The following is a 22,943-nucleotide window of genomic DNA, read 5'->3' on the forward strand; positions in this document are numbered from 1 at the left end:
TTGGAGTAAGTTTCAAAAATGTCCAACTGCTCTTTCGGCTTTTGAGTCAGCCAGTCGATGATGGTAATGTCGATAAGTTTCTTTAACTACGATTTTAACTATTACCTACGGTTCAAAGAAAACTTTCATAGTTCACGATAGTTCACTTCTGAAAAATATCAATTACACTTCTTGATTGAGAATTCAAGTATATCTTCGGAAACTGTACCTGGCCTGTGGTGGATATTAAAGAAATAGCGTATATTATAATTGTCGCTATGTATTTCAAGTATTTATTCAAACCAGGCCATATTCCCAGTATTCTTCCATAGAACTTATTAACCGGAATGAGTCGTTGCTCTATCGTAAGCACGTCCATGACGCGAGAAACTGTCGAACGATTACGCCAGTCTGACAAAATGGGAGATACAATCCCTTTGCTCAGAAGCTAATTAAATTATTTTCAATTGTTGTTTTTATTCTGATTTTCCTGTCTTGCCTCGCGGCAGAAAGCTTTTACGGTTACTAAATTATTCCATAACCATTTTAACAAGTTCCATCGGCTCAGCTCTTCCGAAGATGTACGGATAGCTGTGCTTTATTTATTCATCGCATGCCTAAGTGTCATTGTGTGTTACCTCGTAGCTTCTTTCTCGCGTAATCCTTACTTAAAAACCTTTCTCCGTTTAAGTTCCGTAAGTTTAGTACTCCATTTTGCTAGCTACGTTTTACCAGACTCGAAGCAGACAGAAAGTCTACTGGCATATGATTGTATTCTGTGAATGTGTCACCGTTTTGTGAACGTAAGCTGAAGAAATTGTACTTACATTTGTGGTATTGTTTGAAATAATATTACAATTCTTTGAGACAAATCATTGTAATTGTTTACTTAGATCGTGATGGTGAAATTGTTCAGTAAGATGTGGCATATCAATATGATAATTGGTTAAATTTTGAATCAAAAACAATTTAAGGTTGAATAGTTTATTTAATAGTCGTTATTGTAAGCTACATTTTGTAGCTTGTCACAATGCACTTTCCCGGTTATTCTATTATTCTGTAGACTTTTAGAGAGGTTTCTGTCGACGCAGCTAAACGTATAGCTGTCCATCATTCGTAGTACTTCCACTAGTTTCATTTGACAAGGGTAGATGTCGATTTAAAATCTTTTACCTGCGCATGTTGTTGTACATCGTTTCAGAGAGGAGGAAGATCTCTCCCAAATACTGTCCAAGTATCCAAACAGTCCCATACCTAAACGGAGCACTCGAGAAACGTGTTTTGAACTGTTTCTGTCCGTTAGAAAATGATTATACGTTCGCGGGCTGACGATGTGGTAGCAATGTGGTAATTGGCCCTCGGGCAAAAGCGAGTTTGACATGGTTGACGTACAAGGTTGGTGCACGCCTCGGAACACACGGACGTCAGTGAAAGTATATCGTTCTCAACCCCCACCTTGACTAACGCTGAATCGGAACTCGTGCACGCGATCGCGTGGAAGGGGTACAGACTCGAGTATGGGTATAGTCATGTCGACTGACCCACGCTGTTACAGCTGTAAGATCGTCGCGCGTAAAATCGTGCGGGCCGAAACCCTCTCGCAAAGTCTCTCTAACCAACAACGAGAAGTACACACGCGCCAATGACAGTGTCGCGGGTGACTAAATCGTCGACGGTCGCACCATTCCTCCGCAGTTCCATCGTAACTTCCGATCGTCCTACGCGTGTGTTGTTCAATATTTATGAATCAGACTCTTTCCTCGACGCATTTCATTCATTCGCGTAGTCGTCCGCGTATGACTCGGTGCACCATTGTTCGAATCGTTTCTCAATTCGGTCGCGGAAAACCATTTTCACTGGAAGATTGATCGTTCGCGCGACCATGTGTATTCTACGAAGTGTTTCGTTTGACGTGAGCATCTGGAGTGTCTACGTTTCTTTCGAAGACGCGAGGAAAAGTTGAAGGAGAGGATTCTTTCATTTCGAAGGCACAAACATTAAGTATTATTGGTAATTATTTTTATATAGATTAGTCTCCAAAATCTTGGTATCTGAGAAGACAGTTTGCAAAATTTTATTTGGTACGCGTGGTATGTAGAGAGCACCTCTTCGAAATCGAATGATCTTTTCGTTTGACTTTTTCTCGTCTCTTGGACATTCTGTAAATTCGCGTGAAAGGAAAGATTTTTTTACATATCGACTCCGACAATAGCTGTCAACACTCGCACCAGGAGCGACTCCATGATTACACATCGCCGTTTCCGCGATCCGTCCAGTTTGCGTGGTGCATCCTTTCGCGGTTACCGGCACGTGCGTCCACGAACGTGCAATCGTTTATCGTGCACGGTAGATTCTTTCCACGAGACTCGTGCCACGTTAATTATGTGATTTAACCGTTACGTTTCCGTCGAGACACCTGTTCTCGCGTTTCGATCGTGCACGATAAGAATAAAAGAAGCGGTAACCGCGGCGAATTTGATTGCCTCGAGGTGTCTTCGAGCGAAATTCGTCGACGCTCTGTGTGCATCTTGGATCGAAAATGAGGCGATTTTTAGATCTGTTGATCATTGTAAGTAGAAACATTATTCGTGTTACAGACTTTCTAATATTTTGTAGTCTGGATATTTCCCCATCGTTGTGATAGAAGATGGATAACACCGTGAAAGATATCTTTATTTTTCGAGTCAATAATCGAATCAATGTTGAGAAAATTTTTTGAGACAAAGTAGCGATTTACAATTATATTAATTTTTAATTTAGTATTCATCGGTGTCCTTCGGTTTAAAAACGTTTTAAAGATGTAGAGATAATCTTGTGCAATTAAAAAAAATTAATCGCGGAAGCTTCCAGCCGATCTTTCTAATTCAAGACTCCGCTCGCGTTTCTGGTGCCTGCAGGTCACGCGTGAAAGTATAACTCCGTCGAAACGAGTGTCCCTCGGGCGTGGACACTACGTGTGAAAAATGAGAACTACGCGTGAAAAAATACATATTCAATAAGCAGTTTCTTTAAAATTTCTTTCGAAGACACAGTTTCTTAAAATTGAATATATTTTTTTGAGTAAGTGGAATATGGATAGTCTTACGAAGTCCGACTATAACGTCTGACCTAATACGACTCTCGCGGAAGGTCTTGTTCCTCCGCAGAAAACATATGTCGTGAAAGCCGAGAGAAATGTGTCGAGAGTCCATCTTGTATCGTAACGTCTGATGTAAGACTTCTCTTTCTGTAAATCGTCGTAATATTAATTTATACCTCGAGAATCCTGCCCCGAGAATTTTTTAAATATTTCCCTTCTTCTGTGCAACAGTTTGATCCGAGTTGACAATAAAAGAATCGTATTTTTATCAGCGAAAGGAAAGTGGTGTCTCGAGATTCGAACGACTTCGTGATCCGGAGATCGATAGATCGCGGTACTGGCTGTGTCATACGATGAGTCAATTGAAAGCGGCCTAAGAAAGCAGTTAAACGCCGCTGCACCAGGATATTACGTCAGAGTTAAATCCGTTTTAACTGCTGGATCAGATAATAATGGCGGATCGTTTCAAAATTCCAGCACCAAAAATAGGCCGATGGGAACAGATTTACGTATGACGGCTTCTTATTTTTATTCCGCGATGGCCACGATTACGTACGCCCGTACGAGTTTCCTGCGTGTTTCACGATCTTTATCGCGATTTACGATCGATAGCGCAACACCGGTGCCACGGAAACCACAAAATTTCAATAAACGACCATAGCTCTTAACCCTTTCGTTCATGGCGTGTTACGTTCAGTACATTATATTCCACACATTACAAAACAGAGTGGAAAGCAATTTTACGCGTTGCTTCGCGTTTCCTTACGTTCTTTTTTTTTTATATGTACGCTATATTGGAATCTTGATAAAAAAAAACTTGTAGACTTTTATTAACAACTTCCGTTAGACGCCCAGAGTTACAGAATCGACTACTTTTTTTACTGTTTCGTTTATTTTATTATTTTTATTCTCAGTGTTGATTATGGAAATCTTTTAAATATTATACTATAATGTCTTCGTTATTCTGACTCTATTTCGATCGCCGTCAATTGGAATCAAACTGTTGCAATAATCGTGGTTTGTTTGTGGAAACCGAGAAACTCTAGTTCAGTTTTCGACTGTATCGGTGGTATTTATTTGTCGATCTCGGTGGTAAGATTTCTTTATTATGTAGCTTCTGCTTTATATTCATAGAATGCCGCGAGTCGATGAAACCATTTCGAAGGAGCATGATTCACTCGGATTCCGCAACCTGCTCAAGATTTCTCCTAATAATCTTTATAGAAATTTTACAAAAATAACGTTCGAATTTCGTAAATCGCTGCTTCGTCGATCTTGTTCCTTTGACACTGTGTATAAATTCTAGTGTCGTTAAATGTATAATGTTATCCATCCACTCTACTCGTTATCACTCCTTTTCCTCTGTAATCAGATACAATTTGTACTTTGTACTTAATTCGTAGAAACGGTTTGGTTTCAGTTATGTTTGGTGAACGCTCACGGTGAGCCTTGTCTCGAATACGGATGTCCTGGACGACCCCGCTACGAACCTTTTGTTCCTGCACCTCCGGGGCACACACCTAATTGCGCAAAGCCTGGACAAACGTTCTGTGAAAGTCTCGATCACTATCCTAGGTAAGGCTCGATTTGCTCCAACAGAAAGCAAATAACTATAAAGTATTAAGTCATCAAAATTCTTATCGAACTCTCGCTGAAATCATTTGTAATAAATAGAGGCGATGTTATAGTGGTCGCACGAGTTTCCAAAAAAGTTCCTCGAGATGAATTTACAAAAACACGGTTCACCGTTCCGTTATTGATATTCTTGGCCACGTTTTTGGTCCTGTTTTTGCATACGAATCAGGCTGTCAACGTCGAGACGAATTTCGGGAAGGGAAAGTTCCGGAATTGTGATAGCGAAATTGTTCTCGAACGATATCCTGGAAATCGTCGCGTTCTTGCGTCATGCGAGTTTCGTTTCGTTCGTCGATCGAGGACGATTTCTGGTACCGGAAATCTGACCAACGATTGCATGGAACCGAATGGCGATCTAAATGAAGACTGTTACGTTCGATTCAGTACGTTTAATTCGTTGATCGTCGTAGCGTGACCATGGCCTTGACGCGGTCATGCACTGCTAGATAATTATCGAAACCGTTACGATCGATACTCGCTATTCGGTGTTTTATCGATGAGTCGAAAGGCCACGCCGTGAAACGTAATAGATTTATCGCCGCGAACGATCGATCGTACCTAGTCTGCGCCACGGATTTTCAAGCGATTCAGCATTGTTTTCCCATTTCCGTGCGACTGTTCCTTGTATTCGATTTCCCGCGAAGTAAAAGCTACAAACTGAAGGCAGGAAGAATCAAACGTGGCGTAATAATTAATTCAGGAAAAGAAATTAGGAGCATTCGAGTGAGTTCTCAATGTGTGCATCTTTTATTAAACATCAACGTGAAATAATTAAGTGAACTTTAACGCACGTGATAGAAACGTCGACGTTTTTTGGACTACAGAGAGTTGACGCATTGACTGCGCCGGCAATTCATTTACAAATTACATCTGAATTTTAAATTACACAGGAAGCGTCGTTGCACTCGCGTGAATGACATTCAGCTTTGAATCGTTAGAAGTTTCGACGTTGAAAGTGTTGAAATTATTTCGTAGTCGATATAAAATAAACAGTGAATGAAACTCGAAGTATAGAAACCGGCTTGCCAGTCACTGAGTTGAGTCGTTACAATTACTTCGCAGTAGGTATTCAAACTGGCCTCCATTCGTCTGACAGTCACACGCACACATCGACGCTATGTATTATTTGCCGTTGAATGATAGCGTATCATTGATTGTCACACGAGTTTCGAACACTCCCACCTGATTTCCAATTGTTCGCATTTATTTGCATTGTCTATGCGTTCCTGGAATTCTTGAATAGCTTGTACCGAAGCTAGACCTAGTTTCAGTGTTTGCTTGAGGTTTCCTCAACGTAATGTGTTTTAACGTCCCAGCGAATGTTGCTCGATTACAGTCACTTTGTTTTCTGTTTTTTATAAATCGAAGGAGAACGCTTTAAACAAAAATTGTTGAAACAGAAACTAAATTACAATTTGAAAAAATGATGACAGTTGATACGCGGATTCTGAGTACTCGTCGTTGATGGAGAAGTCGTCAAACAATATCAAACAATGCCAAACAATGGCACGATGCAATTATTCAGAGACGCGTGGTAACGCGAGATGCATAACAGGAAATATTGATACCTAGTATTGTCCATTATTTTCCGACAATTTCAAGAATTTTCTTCGAGATCGTTTCCTCATCGCGATAAATTCTTACGCCGTTACTCGCACTCCGTTCTTCGATTACGTCAAATACTGTAATTCGTTATGTAAGTTTCTTCAATCAGTAACTGTGATGTCTATTCTACTAACGCTAGGAATAAACTGACCATGGAAACAAAGAATTTCTCGCGTACGATTGCCTTCTCGACTCTGAATTTTTGTCGCTTTATTCGTCGTCTTTTTTTTTCTAAATTCTCTTGTCTCGTTATTTGATATTTTTACAGATTCACTTTCACTACTGTCAATATCACTTTCGCAATATGTGCCTTCTATAGTAAAATGATTGCTTTCACTAGCACTTTCGAATTCCGAATTTTCGCCTGAAAATTAATCACTTTCTCGACCTGACATTATTCATTCTCGCACGGAAGATGAAACAGGACATAATAGGTAGCAATGATGCATTGTGCTTACTTCTATAGAATGCATGGTATTCGTTATAGGGATTATTTATCTTTTATTGAAATTTAAATATATCTCAATGGATGCTCAACAAAGGTCCATTTATACCGTCGACGTGTTGTTGTTTTATTATTTATTCTAAATAGAAAAACCCAATGATCGAATGTATTTATGCCAATTCGAAAGTCGGCTGCGACGACCTTATGCGCGAAACGGGAAGTGACTCGATCGAGATGCAGCCTGTGATTCGATCGGCATCGAAAAAACAACTTTTAGGCGTGGACCATGAATTATGCATTAAAATACATCTCTAGTCGGTGGTGTCTTTCACCTTTAGGGAAAGTTTCGGGATTCACGGTGTTGCGTTCGTCGCGCACAGTCAAAAATCGTCGACGTGTTTGCGCGTACACTTTGCACGTATCCTTGCGAAATCGTAGGTTGTTGAACGATCGGTTCGCGTACTCGTAACTGTCGATCGATATTAACATAGATAAACGTTTACGCTTTTGCTTCGTCAAGAGTTTTCAAGCTCAAAAGTTGAGAGAATAATTTGTATCACTCTAACTTGCATTAACCCTTTGATCGACGAATGCGATGCTGTTGGAAAGTGGTTGTAAAATAGAACCAACTGACTCCCGATAGGTCGCTGGAATTTGGGTTTCGTGAACTCCATGAATAACGTATGGGAGAATAAACAATTTTCTAGTCGCTTTTAAAACTATTCTATTCAAGTTAATTCAAGTAATCTATGCGGTGTCGTGACAAATGTCGCTGGGCAATTTGCATCGCGACCCCATGTCGAAGATCGTTTCGAGAATGCAGCGAAGAAACTTGCCCTAGTTCTTTTTTATATCGACTCGTTGCTTCACCTCGGTCCACATTTATTTCTTTTAATCGCGCTTTTTGTCCGTTGCAGGCAGTTGATTAAATTTCTTGTGGACAAATGCAGCTTCGACTTTACCTCTGTGCTGCGAGACGAGTCCAAAGACAATTTCAACATTTATAGGTACGTTATGGTCGCACGCGATTGTAAATCCAATTTTTTACCAGTCTCGGTTATCTAACGCGGCTACAAAAAATATTAAAACACTATTTGCAGAATAGTTATTAATATTTTACTCACTTGATGTACATATATTTCACACGATCATTCTCGGAAAAGTTTTTCGAAACCTTGATTTATACAATAAAACCTTTATACTTGCACTTAGTCTTCGTTTGTTGCATTGTGTCGGCAAGTGAAAGGGATAGTCGTTTATTGAAAAGGGGCGTGTCTTTCATTCGAAACAAAAGCAAATCGCTGGTAATATTTAATATTTTACTAGTCAAGAATTGACGTATACATATAATATGTTATTAACCTGACCTTCAAATCTCCGGATGCCTCAACTTATGTAATACCTACCTCAATACCTTGCAATTTTTGTGCACTATAATTTTTCATACGACACATGATGTACAAGTTGTGCTGAAAAGTGTGACTAAGACCTTGGTAGTATGAGAAGGTTAGGGCCATCGGAGATGCGACCCTTTTTGCGCACGTTCACCAAGCCAGGCTTACGTCGACTAATGATATGTTTAATTTTTAACAACTGAATTTTGTTCAAGGTCAATCCCGGATTACCCAGGAGGGTATGATTACCCTCCACAGGGGGAAACGCAATTACACTCGCAAGAGTTACCATTTCTGCCACCTCAATATCCTCTGAGAGGGCAGCCGACTTTAATTTATGGAACTCCGTCCAACGACACTCGCCAGAATGGGTAATTTGAATGCTAATTTCGCACGAGGCATTATCCGTAATCCGGCGCGTAAACCACTGATTTCTATATACTGGATACACCATAGGCCCGCACCATAAGATAGAACTGGGCAAATTTTATATACAATTAACGAATTGAAGTCTTGGATTCGTACGTAAACAAAAAATAACTTCGTTAGTGGATCGTGCCTTGCCAGAAACATATTAGAAATAAACTACCCTTAGAAATATGTACCCTTTTATGAAGATAAGTATCGTGATCGACGTTCAGGTGGCGCACGCAGTTTATTCTCAACTGCGGTTCAGTTCATACAACGCCATACTTAATTGCAGTTACAGATACACCACGCCCGGCCAATCGCAGAGAAATCCGTTTCTGATCGAGGGAATGCCGGGCGTCAAGTATCACTCCAGCAGCCAACGATCTAGCGATCGTCCCTTCTATCCTCAAACGCAATCGCTGAACTTTGAACAGGGTCAAACATGGTGGGCAAACAGGTGATTATTTCATACACAGATATTCAATTTGTTCGTGATAAATGGTACACCCTCCACGTGACATTCTAGTGGTTCTTAACGAGTTGTCAGTGAGCTGTTAATAGATCATAATATCGCGATACAAAGTAGCACATAACGCTTAATGAATTTGTCAATGAGTGACGTGTTCTCAAATAATATTCTACTACAGAGGTGTTAGGCCTTGTGTTCCAATGTATACGTCACAAGAATATCGTCTCCACTCAAATATCAAAGCTTTCTGTACGTAAAAAGTAAATTTACGCCGTGACGAGTGCTTGTCACAACAGGGAGCCGCGAAGATAACGATCGAGCTAGACGAATCGATTAATTATACAGTCAGTTCGCGGCACGTCCATCGTCAAATGCCTTCGTTACTTCCATATGACATAATGAACGAGACGATGTAACGTTAAGCGAATCGATTTCCATTCGTTTGCTCAGATATGCGCGGAACAGTAAAGCTGCGCCTCGCACTGTTTACGAGAATCCATTACTGAGGTACACCAAGTCGACCAGGACGCGCCAGAAGAGACAGTCTAATAATCTCGACACGATCACGCTTTGTCCGACGGAAGCGCAGTATATTACTCCCAGGGCAGCTCTGAACAACGAAGGGAACTGGATGTACGTGGTGAACCTGCAGGATCAGAACGAGAAGTACTCCCAAGTCGTGAAGAGCGAGAGATGCACGTGAGTTCTTTCAGTCGACTTTGAGCACCTCTACACACTGGGGATTCTAATCTTAAGGAGTGATTTTTATAGAGAATGTTTAGTACAAGTGGGCGGAGTTTGAAGATTTATGTGGTACTGAATATAATTTTAAGAGTATGTAGTTTTGGTCCTCGTTCTTTCCAGGACAAACGTCTGCAACGGTATCTGCTCCGTTCCAGCCGGATACACCAGCAGATGTCAGCAACAATACGTTCAGAAGAGGTTAGTGGCGCTACGAGGAAGCGGAAATCAATTGTACACCGACGTATTTTGGTTCCCACACGGCTGTACCTGTCAGATTATGCTGAATTACTGAGAACGCGCGGAATTAACGAATGAGAAAGTTGTAGAAAGATTTCACTCTCGAGGATAATCTCGAGTCGAACGCGAAGATCGACGAATGACGCGTCGTTCGCGTGCCCTAGATCGAGTATCGGTGACAAATCACGTTACACCGAATAATCGAAGATGGAGGAAGATTTTTGAGTCGAAGCAATCGAACGAAAAGATTTGCAAGAGAAAGCGCCATTTGAAGTCGTTACGGAGAATCGACGTAACAAGGAACAAGGTAACGATGGACGTTGGAGAAAGTATATTTAAAGAACTTAAAAATGTGTAGAACTTTGAGATATTAATCTCGTTCGATCCTTATTTATTTGATACTTGATACATTTAGTCACTTTTTCTATTCTAGTTTAGTTCGTTTAGAAGAATGCAGATACGAATATAAAGAATTTAACCATGAATGTCTTATTGTTTTACGTAATGTAGGAATTTGTCGTCGCAACGATCTTTAAATAGTTGAAATATTTATAAATCGTTTCGAGTAGTGAGTCTCTAGTTACCATCGCAGCGCCGCCATCGCTGACGTTCCTGTGGATGATAACGCAGACGGGCGTTCAAGATCGATGGATAATATGTTGTAAAAATTACAAATATATATGGATAAATAGACTTTCAGGATATACAGAAGACACGTTACAAACGAGCGACGATAGACGTTATTGCGATTATTATAAACGAAAGAAATGATACTGAAGACGTGCTATGAGATGTCGCTACTTACCTCGAAACTATAAATCCTTGTAAATTCCAAGGACATCTATGGAACTTCGCATTTTTCGAAATCGTACGCGAACGACGAACATTGAAACGAACGTCCTTTCGAAATATTGTTTCATCGTCGAAACAACGACGATAGTATTTGACGCTATACATGTTAGTCGATGAAATGCGAGACGCAAACTGGTCCGCCAGTTCATGGACCATCGATCGCCACTTAAACGAACTCGAGAAAACTCTTCCCAAAGTACAGCGGACATCGCTGCTCCCAGGAATCGATATTCGTTCACGCGTCGCATCGAATCGCCCCGAACGTCCCGTGAGACCTAACCAAACATCGAAAATGTTTCCCTTACGCGTGCCTCGACTCTCTCATGAAAAAAAACGCGGTCAATTTGGACGCACGAGAAATTTTACTTCCGTTTCCAAAGGAAAAGCGTCACCCCGAGGGTCAATTTATGGAAGATCTACGCCAAACGTTTCACCCTTTCGTTGGGGATGGCGTATACGACGGGGTGGATCAAGGACACGAAAACAATTCGTTTTCGAGTCGTAGCCATTTTTCTGCTGCACCTTTGGTCCACACACTAGCCTGCAGACATTTTGTGAAATGGGAGGAGGATGATTCTATATGGAAAAATAAGCCCAGAACACAGAATAATCTCATGAATTGCTTTGTATCAATCAGTTTCTGTCTGATTTTAATTATGGTATATAATCTTGCATCGAAGCTTTCGAAAGGCCTAAAATATGTATCACGCCCTTCGAAAAAAATATCCAGTCTATTCTTAAGATGAGATATGCCAGTTCAGTTTTGAAGCTCACAAGGAAATATTCTCCCACGTCGATGGAGCGCGTTTCGGTCGAAGGGCGCCGCGGCGAAAGGGTTTTTTTTAAGAGTATCGCGCAAAACGGGAAGCGATTTACGGGCGATCGTAACTGGTTCTCAAGGACAGAGTGTGATATAGGTTAACCCGCGTGTCGTTGAAACGCGAATACGGTCTCGCGAGCCATGAAATAAAAGTATCTCGATTCGCTCGGTCGACTGAGGTATAAAAAGGACCAAAAGAAGAAGGCGGGGGAGGATCGGTGGAACGGGCCAGAGGAGGAGGGGGGAAGGGTAACTGCCAGGAGGTCAGACACGCGCAGGATGCGCGGAATTATCTCGCCGCGAGGCCACGCACACCCTTCGTTTTACGCGGGCATTTACGATCGCTCGGGTTTTCAACCCTCCGCGCGGCGGCTCCGTTCCGTTCGATTCGGTCTTGGCCGCGTTATCGAGCGAGCCCCGCGAAGCCCATTAATTACGGGAACGCGTATTCGCGTCGAGAATATAATTCGGAAGGAGAGCAACCGAACGAAGGAGGCGGTATCGCGTAGGAAAGGATGCAGAAAGCGACAATTCCGACGATCGATCGTCTGGTACTTCGTTCGTTCGACGAACGCCCGGGGCGGAATCGAGCGAGTTCGAACCGCGGGACGGGAAATTCGCCGCCATTGGAAATTACGTTGGATCGTCGAGCGCTATATGGAACACGGTGTTTCGGAAATATATGTAAATACTCGAGGAGTCTGCACAAACATGCAAAAATTGATTGTAGAAAATGTTGGTGAACCCGTCGAAAGGGCGCAGCAATAGGGACGTTAACAAATATGGCTACCGTGCAGGACTCTTTGCTTGAAAGGGTTTTCTTTCACCCGGGTACACGAAGTAAATAAATTCGCGATCATCGAGAGTAAAGTAAGGACTCTTTCGTCCAGAGTGTGACGCGCAGGCTAGACTACGCCCATGGCGGGGCGCGTATTCTTCCGCGAGAATCTCGGCTTCCGGCTGCTCGCGAAGGCAGCAGGAAAAATTGAAAGCTCCCTTCTTCTCTCTCTCTCTCTCTCTCTCTTTTTCTCTGTTGGGTGTCCTCGGGGTGCGGCGGGATCGTGCACGCGTACGCGTACACGCATATTCGGTCGCGTAAGTGCGTGCTATAGATTTCGTTCCACTCTGCGAAACGGTGTACTTGTGCGTGCCGCTCTGTGTGCCGTATTCACTCTCGAGGCCCTCCCTCTTCCTCTTGCCAGCGCCCCTCTGCCGCCCTCGCCATCCCTCGACCACCCTCGTCCTCCGCGTCCCGCCACCTGCGAGAGAGCAGAAAAAAGGGGTGAATTTCTAGGCACGTAAGCGCTCGTGCAACGCACCTACATCGACTATCTGCGTGCACTTGTGCTCTACGCGCTTCCCACCCTCGTCCTAGCTGCCACTAGCGATGGCCTCAAGACGCCACGAGTCCCTTCCGCGTATCTCCAGTCTAGAACTTCGCTAGCAACCGCGGTGAATATTTTTTAGACGTCTGTCTTCGATCCGAGATACCCCTTTACTCCACAATTACATGAAAAATATGTAAATATATATTTCTTCACCTTTTTTGTGTCTGAAACTTTAGTACCAAAGTCTTTGATCAGAAACTTTGACACTAATTACATCGTGGTCTTAACTCCAGTTTAGTAAACACGCAAGAAAAATATAGTTATTGCAGATACAAATCTCTGTCCCGATAGATCTAGATCTTCAAATACCCGGGTACTCGAAGGCCTGGTACATTAAATCGTAGTAGCTGGTACAATAAACACAATGGAATAGCTTCTCGAACTTTAGACCCATTTCTCTTCACCCTTACAATTAGTTACGTGTGTCACTTTGAGGTAAGACTTCCGTGTACCACGCGAATACATTGTATGGTTATTTACGTTTGTCTTAGGGCTATATTAACCTTTACGGAATTTCAGACACCGTTTACGCTCGTCCTTTCCACTATAGATACATATTGTACACTATCAAAGTTCCACACTGTTGAAAAATTTACCCTTAAAGCAACTAGTTTCGACAAAACGAAGTATTTATTAAAAATACACCAACCACGACTAGCCAAGGATTACCATGTCCTAAGCCTCTAAGACTCCAAAAAGCACCCCTTGGCCAATCTTCCGTTCGTCCCTCGAAGCTGGCATCGAAGTCTCATTTAGTAACGAAAACACGGTAATTGCTGAGTAATTTCGGCTTCCGTAAACAATAATTTAACCACGCGTTGGAGAAATTTCGCCGCTATCGCCGTGGCTTTAACGTATTCCAATAACCGGCGACATTCGGCTCGGGCTTCTTTCATTAAGAAACTTCGTAACTTCAGATCGGAAACTTTCGAGACTTTCAAACACTCGTAATTTCAAATATTATTCGTCGGGTCTTCGTTCGGGATCAAATTGCTCGAAAACTTGCAAGAGGGAGAATCGAATGCCCATCACTAGCTGCTGGCGTACACTATCGTCGTCGAGCCACCCCTCGCCCCGTCGACCAACCCCCGCGCCGCCCCTCTGTTCTGCTCCATGGTAATCCAAGAGTGCGTACAGAGGGGGGTACACGCACACGAGGTGGATGGCAACGCGGGTACCGAGGCTACTTGAAGGGTTTCCATTTATATGCGCGCACGCACCCCGCGTCGAAGGGCGCTCGGTAGCGCGCGTACGCGCACGCACCCCGACGCCCGAACCGAGGAACAGGAGCGAAACGGAGCCTCCAGGCTGACGAGGACGGAACGAGGGGTGAAGTTGCCTCCTTGAGGAGCGTATACAGGGTGTCCCACTCGAAAAAGTCCACCTAATTATCTCATTCAGTCGTGACGATACGAAAACATGCTTCCTACGCAATTCGAACGGTTTTAACCCCAGAATGCCACCTCCTTCGGCTTCCAGCGGACACCGTCTATATAGGGTGCGTCCGAAAGTATCGTACCAGCCGCCAAGGGCGATCCCTTGCATGTAAAAAAACGTGGAATAACATTTTTTCCCCCGTAACAGGGTGATATTGAAAATTTTCTTAAAGCAAGTACACCCGTCGTATGGAACGTTTGCTGCTATTGTCGCGAGCGTAGGAGATAATTATGTGGGCTGTTTCGAGCAGACCACCCTCTAGATTACATTCTCTCGTGGTAATAGGCCAACCGTATATCAGCGCGCGCAATTATCCTGCGCGCTGCAGAAGTTTTCCCTGCTCGAGGACCGGCCACGAGCGGAAAACGTCGAGTTTCCGGGGCTTGTTTCTTGGTCCGCGATTTGTCCTGAAGGATCGCGCGCGAGCTTACGCGTTTCCTTTCCAATCGGGGGTGTTTTACTTCCAGGGGTGAAAATTGCTTGAATTTCGCGGAATGAAGTTTGTAGAGTTCGCTGATAGAATTCTGCGTTAGTTTGTCGCGTCGATTGGAAAGACAGATGAAGGGTAGGAGTATACTTCTGCCAAAGGGGTTAAAATTACTTATTTATGAGAAGAATATTACAATCAGAATTTTATTTATGCTCCTTGGGAGGACATATTACATCCTCAATTATATTTATCAACAATGCAAAAAGAAATTAATACTTTGTTCAATAATTACAAATACGTAGCCGCGGAGTTAATGCTCCCTCGTTTCCGGCTTGATATTTTCTTTTGCTTTGCAATTAAATTGCCCGCCGTCTATGATTTAACTGTCCCCCGTTTCTTTCCCCCATTGTCGAGCCTTAATCACTGGCGGATTATGCAGGAATAAGACAACTTCTATATATCGTTCATTACCGTGTCCTATTTATTCGCTCCCGTTTATTTTTTACCATCTCCTCGTTGCCGCGCAATCAGAGAAAGGAAGAAGAAATCTCGCGACGCGACTCGCCTCTGGAATACGATTTTTATCCTTCGTTCTTCCACAGAACGCTCTAGAAATCCGTCTCCTTCCGCTCCTTTTTTCCCTCGGCCTTGATTATTCCTCGACGTCGCGAGAAAAGTAAGATGTATAGTTATTTTCAGAAACGACCATCTCTGCCAACGAATAAAACTGCAAAGTATTAAGCTCCACGCGTCGGAAATTCTGTCGCGTTACCTTTCGTTGCCGACGTTGGGCACTCATAGAACCAGATTCACGAATTTTCTTTACTTCGCGAATTTTCACGGTCCAAAAAAAATCGTGTATCGCATCAAAATACAAAGTAGGAGAACGGAAAGAGTACGAGTATTTTTATTAGATAGATTAGTCACACTCCTATGCAGACACGGTTTCGTCGTTTATTATTAGCCGGAGTAGTCACATCTACAAACCCAGTCCTATTTCTATGCTAGAACGTGCCATTAAAAGCTGGAATGGTGGTGGCCAGAGATGCCTCAAAGATGGGGATCGGGCAGAGTATTCGTACCCCCTCTTCTTGGATCGCGTTATACGAGATCAAACATTTTCTTTAACGACTCGCTAACAGCAGAACGATCTACACTGATTGCTGAAAATTCGTTTTATATAGTAGTTGTTACAAGCCGAACTCACGATAATCAACGCATAGGAACCATCTCCTTCGTTCCACTTTCGCACACTATTAAACAAATTATTGTTTCCTCGACCGTGGAAACGGTTTCGAAACACGTGCAGAGGCCACAAACGTATCGATTTTTCGTACAATTATCGTTGATACGTCCATTTGAACGATAATTGTGAAATGCGGGGGGTTGCCGTACAGCCTACCTTACGAAACGACTATCGTGATTGCAGCGTGGCACTGCTATATAATTATCGTTACAATTCGATGCACGATTACATTTTCACCGTTTAAATAGGGGGCTTAAACTTTCGCTTGTTTCTTAACCAAGTTTCGCGTCGCGTTGTAAGTGGTTCAGGAGCGAAATGGGTTAAAATTAAGCAAAAAAAAAAGAAATCCTTCGACAGCCACGAAGCAAAATGGACCTTCGAGCGGGTATAATACTTTGTTCGCGAATGTCGGGGTACGAAAGTCGGTGGTCCAGCTATCGTTGGTCCCTCTCGGGGTCACGTGGCTTTCTTTCGTTCGCTCTTATCACCTCTGTATCCCCCTTTATCGGTGTGTTTCGCTGGTAGCTGAACGGAGCGGAACGTAACACGGCCCCGGTCCGGCAGCAGCAACCGTCGAGCGCCGGGATAAAGTCACGAGCAGTAATTATGAACGATAGCAGGGGAGAGAGAGGATATAATTGTGATTGATGGAGAGGCGCAGAGGGAGGCAGGGCGGGGCGGAGGGGCTGACTTCCTTTTAATCTCGAACCTAACCCTTTCGTTCATCCATTGCCGCTTCTGCCGGCGCGTCGACGCGCGGCTTTATTACCTTCAACCGGGGCTTTCCGGAAAAGGAATTCGGCCGTCGATCGATTTTCGCGGCCGTCGATCGCGCGGCTCGAAGAGCGTTCCGCGGAAATGCTGTTCGTGCAACTGCTCTGGGACCCCGGCAATGCTCTCGCGCCCAGTATTTTAATCAGCGAGTCGGAAAATGTTTCGTAGCTCGCGAGCTTTCCGGTATAGATCAATAACGCACGTGGTTCCCTGATATCGAAACGTAGAAAGTAAAAAAACAAATATATAATAAACGTGAAATAAATATTTCGATGGACGAACGATGTTCTTGGAAATTTAAAAAACACAAGGGAAACAGGAAATTTCATGCTAGCGACATTTTTCGAGCCATCGAACGTCGATGCTAATTTCCTGTCTGAACTTAACTCGCCGCCATGTCGGTCACCGGTGTTCGACACTATTAACTTTAAGTGAAAAATTACTAGCAACTTTACTTCAATTTATACTAACTTTGAATGAGAAAGTGCTAATTATATAATACACGATCGTGCCTGCGTGGATGCATCGAGTTGAAAACAAAATTAATGCAAGATTCTGATAAACATGGCGAGTTTTGAGGGCCGGTTATCGGTGACCACCATGGCAGTCAACGCGTTAAATTTGTATTTCGTAATGAAATCGAACGATTCCTAACAAAATCCAGCAAATCGACTGGTTCCTGGAAACGGACCAGTCGTTCCGTTAATATTTAATTTGACCCACTTCCGCTTCCCTGGCGCCCGTGCACAATGTCCTAAGCGCGTGGTCAGATAGGTCAAGTTTACGAGATACCCCAATTCTCCATAAACCCTTTCCGCTTAGCCGAAACATCCCGTGGTCTTGTGTTTTGCTTTAGGTAGGGTCCTCTTCCTCTTGTTCCTCGCCTACGCCCTTCTATCCGGGACCCTTCCGCTGACTGCACGTTTCGCTCTCACCCCGCGAACACCGTCTGCAACGAACGTTTCGACAACCATCGTGGACATGTAAATACGACCATTCTGATCCCTCCGCTTCCTCGATCGCAACCGAACATTCGGTGAAGAACAACCTAGGTCGCGTTCCTGCGATTCAAGTTTACGATGCAACACAAACGTCCCGGATGTTGGACGATCGAGGACGAGATTTCCATTATTAGGATTATCATCATACTAAGTGGGTTGGCTCAAAAGTAATGTACAAATGGAAAATAAATATAAAAGAGAATTTGTTTATTTAGAGGCCCTTTTACACCAGGGTACATTCGAGAATGAAAAATCTCCTTACCTAATGAATTAAATAACTCGATCAATAATCGTTGTTATAGAAATACACATTATTTTTCTACATCTTGATACAAGTTTTTCGTTTTATTTTCTCGGACACGAGTAAGCAGAGCTTCGCTGCTCCTCACCCTCGTAGGGTATTAAGGCGGGAAGGGTCGGGTCGATATCTCGGTTACTACCGATTCTATCGAAAATTCGTACTGGGCGGAAAAGTTTCTAAATTTCGTGCGTACCAGTTTACGTTCTATGCGTTTTTGCTTTGAAAGCAACGGTATACGAGATATCGTGCGTTTTATAGTTGGCGTGTCTTGGAATTCTCGCTCCTGGCTCGAATCCTGTGACGTCGCGTAGCTTAGATTCTCCGTCGGGCTACCCTATAGATACGCTCCAAGTTTCATCGCAATCGATCCAGTCGTTTTCCTGTGACGCGGTAACAAACAGACAGAATTGCATTTTGCCCGTACGGGGTGTTTTAGAAATAGATATTCCACTTTTTCCACTTTTCACTTTCCTCTGTATCTGTATCTATATCTGTTTCGCGATCATCTGAAGAGCAACGAAAGTAAATCAATTTGTCCCAGCGTTATCTTAATGGACAGTAACACGTTCTCTGTTAAGCAAATTAGACCGGTTCTTTCGAATAAACTTCCATATCGATCGATCGATTCCAACGACTCGAAACGGATTACTCTTTCATTTTAAGATATTCAGAATGATACCAATGTTAATCTTCCGGCTGGTTTAACACGTTTTACTTATCGGGCTACTTCTGTTCGGCCTGTTCGACAGTACTACCCGATAGTTTTAATAAATTCCGTGAAATTTCTTGGAAGAGTACCTTCTTCCACTGCAACGGAGGTGCCCCCCTCCCCCTGAACCCTCTCGATTCGTATAAGATTTTAACACGCGGTCAGAAAAAGGTTCGGCACCCCTGACTTACGGGGATGACCCGATAAATCGCGGTCTCGCGAGGTCCAGCGTCGAGGAGAACTCGGTTTCGCGCATCTCGAAAGCGAGGGACCCAGCACCCGGAAGCTGAACGACCATCTCTCTTCCTCTTCTCTGGTTTTTTCCTCGGGTTGCGTGGAAGTGTGTACGCTGGGCAATATATATAGGTACGTACACACGTGCCACGTGCTCGTTGCCGCGCTCCGTCCCGAAGTTTGCGGGGCATCGATCGTCCGCTCGTACACGCGGTTCTATGCGACTTTCCTCGTGGCTTGCAGGATCTTCTGTGTGCGTGTCCAGCACGCTTGCGCTCGCCAGCGTCCGTGCTTACGCACGTGTACGCCTACGATCCTCCCCGAAACGTCGCACGGTCTTCTAAAATCCCGAAAAGCTCGACGAAATTCTATTTTTATTCCATCCCCCGGTAAACAATATCCTTCAAATTCGGTTACGATAACGCGAACATCGAAGGAAGCAATTCAAATTAGAAAGAGTACAAAGTTCTTCGATTGTGGCTTCGTGTCAATTTCTATCGATTTAAATTTACCCCTTGCCTTAATGCCCGTAACACCTAAGAGACTTTGTAAGTTACGTTTACTGATAACAGTTTCTACTAAGAATTTGTATGAGCAAAGGCTCAAATCTAATGTCGTTTGAAACACTTTTATTTAAAATGGTACGTGAATGAAGGGTGATTTATGTTATCGTTATTCTTATGGGGGCTAGTAGAGCTCAGACGAAAGACCTTTGAGGGTTAATTGCTACTAGCAAGAATTCAATTTCTATTTGTTTATGTTCCTTCGTACAAGCATGTAAATATTATAGTACTTGAAACGCCAGGAAAAAGAAAATTTAAAAAATAAGGGCCATCTAATCCTTACTTACGCGATGCTCTGGCGTGCATGTGTGTGTGGTGGAGCGCTCCGCGACCCGTGCCCTTTGCACGCGCACGGTCGCACGCGCGCGCTTCATCACACACAGACACACACAAAGGAACGGGGAGCAGCGGGGCTACGCGAGCACGCACTTACGCACGATCGAGGCGGATCGTTCGTTCGCTGTGCGTGGCGCGCACCGTTGCCATGACAACGGGTGCCAGTGCCACGCATTGATCGCAGACTCCCGCTCGACGGTGCGTCGAGTCGAGTGCGTAGAGACGAACCTCCTGACGGAGAAGAAGGGACGTAGGGTAGGTGCGCGCGAGCGCACGCACGCACAGCAAGGAGGTTCTGCGCTTGGGGATGATATGTGCGCGACTATGGCTCGCCCAGCTGGTTGCTTACCCGCGACTTTTGCCTCTCGCTTTGACCAAGCTTCTCAGATTGATGTCGCAGGAGGACTTGTCAAGTTTAGGAACTCGACTCGGTGCCATTAGTTGCTGAGGACTAGCTTGCACAGATGTGGGAAGATCTTAATTGTCAGGATATTTTGATTAGACTTCATACTTTAACTTTATCAAACTATACACACCCATTGTCAGGCTTCAGGGCTCAGATTCACTGGTGTGGGAACGTCTAAATAGTTGGGATATTTTGCCCGGACCTTGCACTTGAACAATATCAAGAGCAAAGTTAGAGACTATAGAGATAATTGTACTCAATTTTGTAGGTGTGAGAACATCTAAATAGTTGGGGTGTTTTGATCAAACCAACGTGATCTATATCAAGAGCAAAGTTAGAGATCATAGAGACAGTTGTGCAGGGTTTAGGAATCAATTTCACAGGGAAGTTAGTTTTTGAATGCAAACTCTATTCGTCGTGTATTCGTCGAGGCAACATTTTTGTCGTTTAATCCATTCCGATTTCCTGAAATAGGAAACCGTTCATCGAACCGCGAAAGGTTAATATCTATATTTCACGGAAATGGGTAAGGGAGTGAACAGAGGTGGAAAGTCTTGTGTCGATTTCAACCCTATATAGGATTTACTGGGCCACCGTGTACCGTTAAATTCAACTACACGTTTCGCTATTGAATCTAAAAGAACTTGTAGTATTACAAAGAAACTGTACGATTCAGATTGTTAACAAAAACTTTATACAAGTAACTGACGACATATCGATACAACATACTGTGAAGAATATTGAGGAACTTAAACGACAAATCTGCGAGGTATTTCAAGGGTTAAAAATTCGAGGGATATTGCCAAGATTCCATCAACAATACGATGAGCACAGCTGTGTACACACTAAAGGAGGGTTTCAGCAATTTCTCATTTAATAAATTAATTAATGTTCAGGAGTATCGTATATTTTATGGAACCTTGCTATGTCGTATAAACAAACTTGTATACTTATAACATCATGTCATTACATGAATCCATTAGGCTGTTTGGGATTATTTTATTTAAAATATAGAATGCTTACGGAAAGTAAGCTTTGTACGATCCGTGAGCTCCCTTGCTCGAACGGTTTTGTCTCCCCATTAGTACGGATAATGGAGATTTTACCAAACACCGCGTCGTAGCAATAATTCACCGTCGCAACTTCCTCGCATCTGCGCCCTCTCCTACGGAAACAGGACTCTGTGTCCCATGATCCAGCGATCTTGCGATCCAATGGTCGTCGACCGGGCCCCGAAGACTCCAGATGTCACAGTTTCCGAATAGGAAACGCAGCTTCGATCCCCGAGAAACTGGGACAACGACCCGAGAGAGGAAAAAGGAAAATCAGATCTCGGACATCAGAAAAGTCGAAGATCCAGGTCTGAGAACCGGGATTACGTATTTTTCGGCGGTCAGTTTTTGCAGGATGTGGCGCGTGCCCCATCGTCGGGACGGGGGACGCGTCGAGCGGGAAAAATCAAACAGCGGGCGTAGAGCTAAAGGAGGATGGCAATTTGGAGCAGCTGTTGACACAGTGTGGCCAAGAAAGCCTGGAAAAATCATCGACTAATTTTGAAGAATACCTACGAGACTTTCCTCGCGATTGCTTCATCGGAATAATTTAATTTTTTCTTTATCAGGGAAGATAGAGAAAATGTTTACGTAATTTTTGCATATTTTGAGGTGTCAAATTAGCATGTGGATCGAGACTAACTATTATGATACGTATCCAGAAAAAAAATCATGTCGCGAACTTTCCTTTGGGGCTGTTTCCTTTGGACGGGTAAACAAAACAGTAGAGATTCATGTTGCAGACACTGATTTAAATCTTGATAAAGGAGCAAAAACGAATATCGAGGAAAGGTATGTGGGACAATGCACAGAAGCTGTTCGAGTGGCTCCGGGACCAGACGAGGTACGTGTGCTTTATACCTACGGCACGACAGATGTTTCCGATGAACGATGAGCCGGCCTAAGTAGGAGAAAATATTGATCCTGCTACTACGGACCGTTGGCATTAATTGCAACCTGAAATGCAACGTCGACAGATTCGAAAGATTACTCACAGAATCTAAAAATAGAGCCACGGCGAAGGGTGCTCGGTGAAAGCGTCAGGAAACAGACATTGCTGGCGATTACTTCGTTAAATGAAATTAATATCTTTAAAAAGATTAGAGAACTTGAAATCACCCTTCTTCCTAATGTAAATGACAAATGAAAATGGATGAAACTATCTGATTTTTGGTGAAATAATCCCGCGTGACTGGGAGTCCCGCTAACGAATCAATTGATTACGCAATCAAGAGACAGCAGACACAACAGTGGCGAGTAATCTGGCGTCACGACGTCGAGTGGAGGCACCTTGCGCCAAGGGGTGAAAGAGGGTGTCGTAGTCGCTGAAAAGTCAGTGAATTCGTCGACGGAGTGGTCTCGATGCGAGGGTGCAGGGGTTGGTTTAGGTGTAGAA

General features: G+C 43.5%; 2 protein-coding genes across 3 annotated transcripts in view; both read left to right on the forward strand.

Annotated features, from left to right (window-relative positions):
* The first annotated feature begins 1,311 nt into the window (after positions 1 to 1,311).
* Positions 1,312 to 10,058, forward strand: Spz5 (spatzle 5 Toll-1 receptor). 2 transcript variants are annotated; one of them, XM_076762107.1, is made up of 8 exons: positions 1,312 to 1,989; positions 2,192 to 2,548; positions 4,479 to 4,633; positions 7,661 to 7,750; positions 8,353 to 8,508; positions 8,841 to 9,005; positions 9,468 to 9,716; positions 9,882 to 10,058. In XM_076762107.1, the coding sequence occupies exons 2-8, from the start codon at positions 2,519 to 2,521 to the stop codon at positions 10,051 to 10,053; spliced, it is 1,017 nt and encodes a 338-aa protein (XP_076618222.1). In that variant the 5' UTR covers positions 1,312 to 1,989; positions 2,192 to 2,518; the 3' UTR covers positions 10,054 to 10,058. The 2 variants fall into 2 exon arrangements, with proteins under 2 accessions (XP_076618222.1, XP_076618221.1); XM_076762106.1 differs by having other exon boundaries at positions 1,312 to 1,891.
* Positions 10,059 to 10,170: 112 nt separating this feature from the next.
* Positions 10,171 to 22,943, forward strand: part of Tet (tet methylcytosine dioxygenase-like) — a 144,856-nt gene continuing 132,083 nt past the window's right edge. Inside the window, exon 1 of the mRNA XM_076762096.1 lies at positions 10,171 to 10,305. The gene's annotated coding sequence lies outside the window, so the exon portion shown is untranslated. The remainder of the gene's footprint in view (positions 10,306 to 22,943) is intronic.

The sequence above is a fragment of the Colletes latitarsis genome, chromosome 3 (assembly GCF_051014445.1).
Source record: "Colletes latitarsis isolate SP2378_abdomen chromosome 3, iyColLati1, whole genome shotgun sequence".
NCBI classification, from domain to species: Eukaryota; Metazoa; Arthropoda; class Insecta; order Hymenoptera; family Colletidae; genus Colletes; species Colletes latitarsis.